The sequence below is a fragment of the Sodiomyces alkalinus genome (genome assembly GCF_003711515.1).
Source record: "Sodiomyces alkalinus F11 unplaced genomic scaffold SODALscaffold_4, whole genome shotgun sequence".
In the NCBI taxonomy this organism is placed as follows: Eukaryota; Fungi; Ascomycota; class Sordariomycetes; order Glomerellales; family Plectosphaerellaceae; genus Sodiomyces; species Sodiomyces alkalinus.
Genome location: NW_021167082.1, coordinates 2,129,417 through 2,139,580, shown reverse-complemented (window position 1 = coordinate 2,139,580; position 10,164 = coordinate 2,129,417). Strand labels below are relative to the sequence as shown.

General features: G+C 41.4%; 2 protein-coding genes across 2 annotated transcripts; one reads left to right on the top strand and one right to left on the bottom strand.

The window, feature by feature from the left end:
• The first annotated feature begins 6,574 nt into the window (after nt 1-6,574).
• SODALDRAFT_332871 (Arv1-like protein) lies at nt 6,575-7,867 on the top strand. The gene is made up of 2 exons (XM_028611824.1): nt 6,575-6,958; nt 7,025-7,867. Exons 1-2 carry the CDS (start codon nt 6,716-6,718, stop codon nt 7,715-7,717), a joined length of 936 nt encoding a protein of 311 aa, XP_028467235.1. The 5' UTR covers nt 6,575-6,715; the 3' UTR covers nt 7,718-7,867.
• Nucleotides 7,868-8,080: 213 nt separating this feature from the next.
• SODALDRAFT_344307 (vacuolar ATP synthase subunit) lies at nt 8,081-8,488 on the bottom strand (the record flags this gene model as incomplete). Its single annotated transcript, XM_028613157.1, has 3 exons — nt 8,426-8,488; nt 8,276-8,359; nt 8,081-8,213 (listed from the first exon to the last, which is right to left on the bottom strand). Exons 1-3 carry the CDS (start codon nt 8,434-8,436, stop codon nt 8,081-8,083), a joined length of 228 nt encoding a protein of 75 aa, XP_028467234.1. The 5' UTR covers nt 8,437-8,488.
• Between the last annotated feature and the right edge of the window lie 1,676 nt (nt 8,489-10,164).

The window sequence follows — 10,164 nt, the reverse complement described above, 5'->3', positions numbered from 1 at the left end:
GTCTCCGATACCGGCGATACCGGCGTTAGTAATAGCGGGGAGACTTAGAATAGAATCGAAATAAAAGTCGACTCGGCTAGGTCCTAATCCTACTAACCTAGGACCCCGAAAAGGCCCCTGGAAGATAGAATACTAATACCCACGTAGTCGTAGTCGTAGTCGTAGGCTAAGAAACCAATACCGATATAAGCGTGGCTTAGATAAGCTAGCGCCTAACTAGAGATATCCTAGGGGACTTACCGGAGATAGTACCTACCGATAACCCTAACAAGGGACTATAGTAGTAGGTGGCGAGGCTACGGGGGCCCGATTTCCGGAAGGATCTTACCTATATTTAATAGAACGTGGATAAGAACCGTAGCCTACTAAAGATAGCACTAGCTATCGCCTAGGAATATAAAATAAACGTTATAATATATTAAGAGCCGCTAAAAGGGGAGGCTATGGTATATACCCTACTAAACCTACCCGGCTATAAGAAAATTTCCCTTATCCTGTCCTAGCTAGAACCAGGGGATAAGCCGAGGGTAGTTATTTACGTAAAGGCCGACCTTAACTTCTAATAGCTAGAATCGCTAATTCCTGGATTAAGAGACCTCCTTCTAATATGGGTAAATAGTGTATACTTCCTTAACCTTTACCGGGGGCTTTCGTCTAAGGACAATACCTAGGATAATCTTAGGAACGCCTAATAGACTCCCCTAGCGAATATAATTATCGGCGGAGACTTTAACGCCCGGTATAAAAACTAAGAACCGGGAGTTATATAGATAACCGGTAACGGCGATAAGATTATAGACTAAATATACCTTCACTGGCTAGTACTCTATAATACTTCCGGGGAAAAGATATATAGCAGGGACGGGGCCTATACCGTTATTAACCTTATCTTCTGGTTAGTACCCCTTACTAAAGTAGGGGTAGTATTAGAGGCCGGAGCCGCGGCCTACTACTACCCCTTATTAGGTATAATAGGCACCGTATATATTACCCTAGTAAACGCCCCTACTAGGCCCGACCGCTTTAAGCTCCCCGAGAAAAAGAAGAAGAAGGCTATAATCCGAAAAGAGGTAGCTAATAACCTCTGCTTTATTATATAACCCCCGAATAATGACCTAGGCTTAATCGATTAATAGGCGTAGTAACTAATCGATATTATAGTAGGCACCCTTTAACGGTTCGGGGTAAGGTATTAAGGGCTAGCTAGTAATAAAAAGCCCTAGTAGAATAACAAATATAGATAGGCCTATAAGGAAGCTATTAGCTGTAGATATTAGGACTCCAATAATACCGAAGTATAAGTAGCCTTTTATAAGATAGTATAATAAGTAAGTAAGGACTATTAGAATAAGAGGATCGGGGAGGTAAAGAACGCTAATAAGCTTTATAAGATCGTGAGATAGTATAAACTCGGTGATAGACTATTAACCCCCCTGATCTTCCACGAAGGCTAGGGCTATTTTAAGGATACCTAGAAGGGTAAACTATTACGGAAGACGAAACTCGCGAGGAAGCCTATAATACTAGACCTAAAAGACCCCTAGAACTACCTAGTAGAGCTTCTCGGCCGGCGTATACTATTAGATTCACCTATCCTACGGGATAAGGTAAAGTATTATATAATCGATATCGATATAATAGCCCTTAACGGAGATAGCGTTAGTATACTAGTCCTACGATTAGTATAGCTAGTAATCGAAGAAGAAGTAACGGAACTCTTCGAAACCCATAGAGTTATAGGATACTACCCGTGACCCTTTAGATAAAGCGACGTGGTAATAATCGATAAGCCTAGGAAAGATACCGGTATCATGGCTAGATATAGGCCTATCTAACTACTTAGCGTACTCGGTAAAGGCCTAAAACGTATTATAGTAAGGAGGACGGTATATAAAGCTATAGTCGCCGGTATACTAAATCCCTAGTATATCGGAGCCTTACTAGGAAGGTCGATAATCGACCTCGTGGTAGTCCTTATATATAAGGTTAAGTTATAGCTAGTATAGGGGAAGTAGATTATTACTATGACTAATAATATAACAGGAGCGTTTAATATAGTTCTGCATGGATAATTCGTATATAGGCTCCGGAAATAAGGATAGGACCCCCCTATAATTAGGTGGTAAGAGAGCTTCGCCTCCGAGAGAAGCGCTTATATTATCTTCGGGGCCTCCTACCCGTATAAGTATACCCCGCTAAACCCTATAGGTTTACTATAAGCATCCTTAGCCTCCCCGATTAGATATACCCTTAGTATCGTAGATATATATAGGCTACCTGATAAGGGGAACTGATTCGGATATATAGATAACTCATATATTATCGCCGCCTATACGGACCTTAATAAAGTAGTAACGGCCGTGACTAGGATATTAGAATAATAACTTTAATAGTATATAGACAATACCGTGGAACTAGACTTCGATAAGGCTAAAGCCTAGCTCTTCTTATAATAAAAGATCCCCTAATTCCTTACTATATCGGTAACCCGATTCGATTACGAGGTTAAAGTAGCCTATACTATAGATCACTAAGGCCGCTTCTACCCGGCCCCGATAAGATAGCTTAGTATCTATATAGATAGGAAACTTAAATTCGACTCCTACGTTAAGACGTGGGTAAAGAAGGGCCTTAAGGTTACTAACTATATTCGAGGACTTACTAGCTCCTTATACCACCCGAACCCCGCCTTACTTAGGAGAGCCGTACTAGTATACATCCTAATAATAACGCACTATACTATGGAAATCTAGTAGGTAGGATATATATTACCGGCCTAGGAATGCACTAATATAATTAGTAAAAAGTAGTGCCGGTCCCTACCGGGATACCCCCCTAGATAATAGGTAATAACCCGCATATAGATAACTATAAAGCGGGTAGTTCTACCAACCTAGAAGATAGTTTATATATTAGCCCTATACTAGGAGTCTAGTATACCCTCCGTAAAGTAATACGCCGAATACCTCCGCTAGCGATATACTATACGGGTTATAGGCTTAGATAAGGACTATCCGGTAATATAGACCGTTATCCTAGTTATACGCGGCGACGCCCGGAAAACTAAGGCACCGGTACGGCGATTAAGAATCCTCCGGACTAAGGACTTAGTATATATAAACCCCCCCCCTGGGCACCCTTTAGTATAACCCTGATTCAGCGGAAGGTCGTGGAAAGAGAGGATACTATTCGATAGTAGACCTAAGGATAAAGCGGCGGCCGTGTTTATAATATAGTTAGACTCCTTACCCCCGGACTATACCCTTATATTCTCGGATAGGTTATAGAAAGGGTAAAATATAACCCAAGCCTTCTCTATCTAGCGCAGAGGAAAAGAGATCACATTTAGCCGCGGACACCTCCGTAATACAGAGGAATTTAATAAAAAGGTAATAAGAGTAACTAGAGGCCTGGTAGTAGTATTACGCCTACCCGATATAAGCAATATAATATACTATACCGATAATTAAGCTATTATAAGGTAACTCGCTAGAACCGTCCCGTAGTTATCCAGGTACGAGTTTCTTCGGTAATAACGACTAGCCTTCGTTAATAAGGCCTAGCTACCCTAGGCACCGGGTTATATAGGGATACCGGGTAATAAGAGGGCTAATAAACTATATAGTATAGAAGATATATAGGGGATACTACCTAAGAACGAGAGGCCGACCTAGGCAAGCGTTAAGGTATAAGCTATAGATTACTATAGAACCAGGCTTCGAAAATAGTATATAAAGAACCGCCCCCGCGGTTACACGATAACGCTATAGAAAAAGCTAGGATTTAGAAGATAGGAGCCCGAGGACCTCCGATTACCTCGTAGGACACTTATACGCCTTATATAGGCACGCACTAAGCATAAAGACTTTAACGACTACTACCGGCGATTATATCACGAAGACTATATCGCGGACTATAGCTACGGTTATAAGAAGACCCGGGAGCACTTCGCCTATTACCGTAAGGTCACGAATACCCGTAAATAGCCACCCTAGCTATAGCACTATAATAAGAATAACGGGGATCGGACCTATAGATTTAATCCTAAGGAGACCCTTATAAAGATCCTCACGAATAGGGTGGTATTCGTCGCCCTTAACGATATAACAGGATTCCTAGATAGGATTTACCTATTACCCTTAAGGAGGGGCGTACCTATAACCTAATAGAGGTATAGATACCGGAGAAGGAAAGGCATAAAGGCCCCCGCGGGTATATCGCGAGATAGCGAGATTCCCTTTATTATTTTATTAATAATCTATCTTATACACTATATTAATAGCACAGTATAGGATTAAGTTTATTTTAGTGAAAAAGGTTATAGAGTTAAGCGCTTAGCACTATATAGTCTTAGCATATATACATAGAATCCGCACCGCCCAATACTCTAATAGGGAGCGCGGTCCTAGTCTTCACTAGGTACTGCCAAGGCGTTAAATAGAAACACACACACACACACACTAGATTAAAAACGATAATTACTAGTATCCTAGAAATTACGGAATAGTATCTCGAGTATATTAAGTTCGATATAGAAGAATATAAGAATAGTAAGTATCTAGTTATATCGCTCCTAAGAGATCCTACATTCGAGTTATAGTTATTTTATATTACGAATAAATAAGGTTATCTTCTAGTCACTATAAATAAGAATAAGACCTTTATTAACGGTCTGCTTATTATCTAGACCTGAGGGTTCCCTAAAAAGCTCTTCGTGTAATATATACACCCTAGTAATAGTGCCTTTATTCTTAAATATAGTACTTAGCTATAGATATAGGCTATTCTTATAGCTAACCCTTGTAACGATTAGTAGTTTAGACTTATTCGTATCAGATAGGAAGATACCAGTAATAGTATACCAGATTATAAAGCGGGAGGCCTTATTAAGTAAGGGCTTATAACGGATTAGGTAGTTTAGTATTATCTTCTAAGTAAAGGGTATAGTTAAGTCGACCTAGAGATATATAATAGGGCCGCTAAGTTCGGGGTATTATATGATTAACGAGTTGATTAGGGTAATAAACTAATTCTATTTAGATTTAGCTAGGTCCCTAACTAGATTTAAGAAGTTGAACTTATCGTATACTATAATAGCGTTCGAGTTATAAGCTATATATTCAATATCGGCTAGTATAATAGCTGGCCTATAGAATATAAAAAAAGGCTTATAGTACTTATGACTATGTCTTCGATATACGATTTAGTAAGTTACTTATATATCTATATAATATAGAGATACTAAGTCGAGCTATACTATTAACTATACGTCGAGTCGTTCTATTAGATAAAAGGTATAAGCCGATACCTTATCGGAGGAATAGCATACTTCTCTCGGTATAGCTAGAGAGTAATAAAGATATAATAAGCTATACAGAAGGCTATTCGTTAACGTCGATATTAGCCGCTATCTAGTTTATTATAGTCTTAGCCAAAGCCTTCTATTGTATTATTAGCCATCTAATTAAGGCTAGAAGACGAGGTACGTTTATATTTAGAGTATCATAAACCACTTAAAGTGTTTTATTTAACTATTTCGTCTCGTAGACCTAATTGACTATTATCTCGCTATTGTATATATTATAGTCGTTAGTAGGGTCGAATACCTTAAAGCCACTCTTATCCCTTAGGGCCTTTAGCTCTTAACGAATATTAAGAGAATTAAAAGCCTAGTTATCCCACGACTTATCGTCCGTAGTAATAGTAACATCCTATGCCTTTATACGGTTCGATACTCTAGAATTATTAGTAAGAGCCTCCTCAAGAAGACGGGCCTAATAAGGAGATTTAACCTAGGAAGTAATAAGGGGTTTAATAGACTAGATCGTATTAGCTCTATAGCGGCGAGCTTTAGCACGTTCTTTATACTAAAAGTTAAGTGTTAACTCGACGATATTACTAGGCGGAAGCTCTCTATCTTAGTCTCTATCTTAGTCTCTATCTTAGTCTCTATCTTTATCGCCTTCTTTATCGCCTTCTTTAATAGATTAAATAGATAGAGTAATGAATTAACTAGTAACTAGGGTGCTAGCGGCTTAGCTAGCGGCTCAGCTAGCGGCTTCGCTTAGTCCGCTTAGGGTAAGAACAAGCTCACTTTGCTTACTACTCGAATTAGCGTTTATCCTTATCAGATTACGGTAATAGTAGTATAATTAAAAAGCACTGATGTTTCCGATATTAATTACTAGACATTCACGGTTTTAACGAAGGTATAGTGGTTTTTTAGTTAAGAGTCGAAAAAGGGGTCGATCTAGTATTCGTTACCCACGGTTCTATTGATATTCCTGCCTTAGACTATCCTGCGGGCGAGTTCACGATTAATAGAATTAAGACCTCTAATTAGCTAGATATTTCGTATAGGTCTATATATACATATATCACTGGTAATTTTATACAAGGTAAATATCCACGCTATACTCGCCCCAGGGTTAGTCTGAGCTTGCTGAGATAAGAATAACCAAGTGCCCTAGTCGGACTAACCCCACCCTAGGTTATTCCATCCCGAGGGAGGTCTGCGCGACAGGAATAGGTATCCCGAAAAGATGCTCTAAGAATTTCCAGCCAACACATCACTAGAGAACCAACCGTATGGCCTGCTACTTGTTAAAATCCGTATATGTTCCTTGTCGAAACGATTTTTGATTTTTGCTGATCTCTTAAGTCACAAGCAGAACACAAGACCTACGGAAGTATCTTTCGAGAATTGACGGCGACGATGCCTATCTGCATTGAATGCCGTTACCCTGTCAAAACACTTTGGACTCAGTATTCGGGCGCTGGGGACAAATCCAGTGGTCATAATATCAGGCTTACTGTCTGCAAGAAATGTGGTTGCTTCTGCGACAAGTACGTCGAACATGACTTTGTTGTCCTGTTCATCGACTTGGTCTTGATTAAGCCACAAGTATATCGTCATTTACTTCACAATACATTGATGAAGGATGACGATAGTCTTGATGTAGCCCACCCACCCAAAGCATCCCATAATTTGCTGCTAAGCCCAAGCATGACTGACTTTCGCTAGGCCTCGATCCTGCGGCTCGGGCTCCTGTTGCTCCTGTTTGATGTTTACCTGACATGGGCGCGAGTCGAGAAACAGACAGACTCTGCTCATGTTCCCGATATGGGATCAGCCCTCAGCGGCCTAGCTCAACAGTCCATCGTGTCCCAGTATTTGTTCTTTTGTAAGTGGCAGAGCCCTGCCATTACCGCTTTCCCTCTTCGTGCTAAGCTCTGCGCTGATGACGCTGCAGTGATTCTTTGCGCTCTCTCGTCCCTCGCTTTCCACCTCAGCATTCGCTTCCTATCCACTTCTCGCCTGTCCCCCGTTGTGGCTCTTAGGCTTCTTTCCCGTTATACGCGCCCCAACTCCGTGTCGACCGCATTGCTCGTCTCGTCTTCCACCAAACTATTTCCGATCCTGATGGTAATATGGCAGTATGACGTCCCGGCTGCCGCACGCTCATTAGGTTGGGCTGTGGTAGCAAACAACGTCGAGGCTCTTCGGATTCTGCTTGATTGTGGATACGGGGTCGCTGCATTACTCACAACCACTGGTGCAGTAAGTCGCTGGGTTGTCGGTCGAAGCGTACTTTGGCTTGTCGGACTGCACAGCGTTGACTCCATGGGCGAGGCGAGTATTACAGCTGACGGAAAGGCATTGTGGGCGTTACTGATGTATGTGAGAGAGTGGGTTGGCCAACTGGCAGCTGGGTGATTGTGCGTTTGCTGTGCACCGCTCAGCCGGCATGTTTGAACGTGGTTTTCGTATGCAGGAATGAACATAGGACCAACTTTCGTAACTTTTATATGGCCAAGCCTGGGTCTCTTATTACTGCTTTTAATCCATGGCGATGATACCTGCTCTCGATTGACGATTTCCCATGTCCCAAGCTCCGGCTTCAACGTTGAAGTCTAAATGATTATGTTTCCCTGTGTACCGGTCTGTCGATTTGTGATACCCGCCTAAAATCGGCATCAAAGATGGACACTTCAGCTGAACCGCCTGAAACCGCGACCGTGGCGGCCTGGTATTTCCTTCTCTCCTTCATATCTATCAAGTGTTCAGAGTCTCTGACATTCAAGAGTGCAGATATTCTTTCCTTAAGTCGCTTCTCCGGGGTTCGATCAATGGATGAAGTTGCGCTAGGAATGTAATAGCCCACATGAGATAGCAGCACGAAAAAGCGAGAATGAGAGAAGAGCGCCAGATGCTATGGGAACACCATTAGCCAAATGTGTGTAAACTAGGCAGAGGAGCTGGGTCACCACTAACATTTGGTTCTCGCTTTTGGGTGCAAGAAACCATGCAGCCACGGAGAGAACTACAATGACCAGGAGCCCGATAAAGATGCTGTACCTGTTGGGACGTTAGCAATGGCCAATGGGACTTCCGAGCTGCCACGAAACAGCAGTATATAGATACCCTTGCGCCATATTCGCCTGACAGTTAAGAGACGCGTCTCAAGAGAAATGTGTTTTGTCGAGCTGATGCTTCGAGATACACTGTGGTAGCTTCCAGGGTAAAACTGTATCGGCTCGGCATAGCCGAGGCTGTTATCGAACAGACCATGGTCTGTTCGGTTACGTAACGGGCCGGATTGCCAAGAGTGTAATCCGGGTGGACACTTACAGAATCTTCACCACTAATATTACGGTGGCAGGAATCTCTGACGGTCTGATTATCGCATGGGCAGGACAACAATATGGTCTATAGGGGATCCAGGGGGGATCCACTCCATAACTAAGGGCTCCGGATATCGGGGACTTCGGGCATTAGGATATAATAAGGGTAAATACCGGAAAAGACCGGATAAGATCTAAATAACATAGTACTTATAACAGAGTCTTTACCACCTAAATTAAGGGAATAAAAGACTCTCCTAGATATAACTTTATATAATATATATATATAAGATTCCTGCTCTACTAAGTTAATTATATAAGTACTTATTTAACGTGCGACAGTTATAAGCCCGGTTTATAACGCCTAAACGATAGATATTAATAAGGCTATTCCTATACCACTATAAAGAAGTAATCACGTCTATATAAGTACTCTTAAATAACTATTATTAACCTAATCAGAGTAATTAAAAGATTAATCAACCTACTTATTAATTAACTAACCGATAAATAATAATCTAATAAAGATATCTTCTAATATATCTAACACCGAATAGAAGGCGGCCGCTATTACCCTTATTAACTAAACGGATTAAGTAGTTTAGGAGCGTGCTGTACGCGGTAACTCGGCCTCCTACTAGGATAATTACCTTAATCTAAAGCTAAGCGATAAGGAGGCTAACGCTTATCTCCTCCTTATACCTATACCCCCTAATATTTATAAATATAAAGCCCTTATTATAAACCCTAACACGGAGGAGGCCACGGCCACTATTATCACGGCTACTCCGTCTTCTACTATCACGCTAAAGGGCGATAAGGCCACGGATACTATAAAAGCCACGGCTACCACGGCCGCTACCACGGCTACTAGTAAGAAGAAGACGGCCGCCCGCTATAAGGCCACGGCCACGGCTATAACGAAAAAGCCCCTAACCAGGACGCCTACGTCTATTAATAACCTCTCTAAAAAAGGGCGTACGTATTACCTATAAGACCGCCGTGTATACCGCGAGGAAAAGGTAGACTATAACACGTAGTAGAAAGAATTTAATAAGGTATATTCCTATATCGAAGGAACTATCTATACCACGTTATATAACCTCCTCGCCTAGCTATAGAATAATACTATAAATAACCTATAGGCCTAGATTACCCTCCTACACGCGTACGCAGGACTAATACTTATAGACCTCCGTAAGGAAGCCCTAGTCCTATACCGATAATACACTACGCCTATAAAGGCTATACCTAAGGATATGGACGCCTAGGTAGTAAGCTAGAAAATAGCGATAATATACTATAAATATATAGGCGTTATAAAGCTATTAAGCGCGGAGTATTAGGCCGAAAATATATTAAAAGCTATTAGACCTATCGCCTAGGAATAAAGTAATAACTACCTAGTAAATAACTACGAGAAGATTACGGAAAATAAGCTAACGATTAACGACTTCGTAAAGGCTCTACGTGCGGTTCTTAGTAATATAAAGAGCCTATAATCTACCGCTATAAAGCCTAGAGTCGGGAGAGGCACCT

Bases quoted from the DNA above. Each gene is read 5' to 3' on its own strand.
- SODALDRAFT_332871 (XM_028611824.1), top strand. From the start codon at position 6,716: ATGCCTATCTGCATTGAATGCCGTTACCCTGTCAAAACACTTTGGACT. The intron at 6,959-7,024 runs GTAGCCCACCCA...GACTTTCGCTAG, and splicing joins AGGATGACGATAGTCTTGAT to GCCTCGATCCTGCGGCTCGG.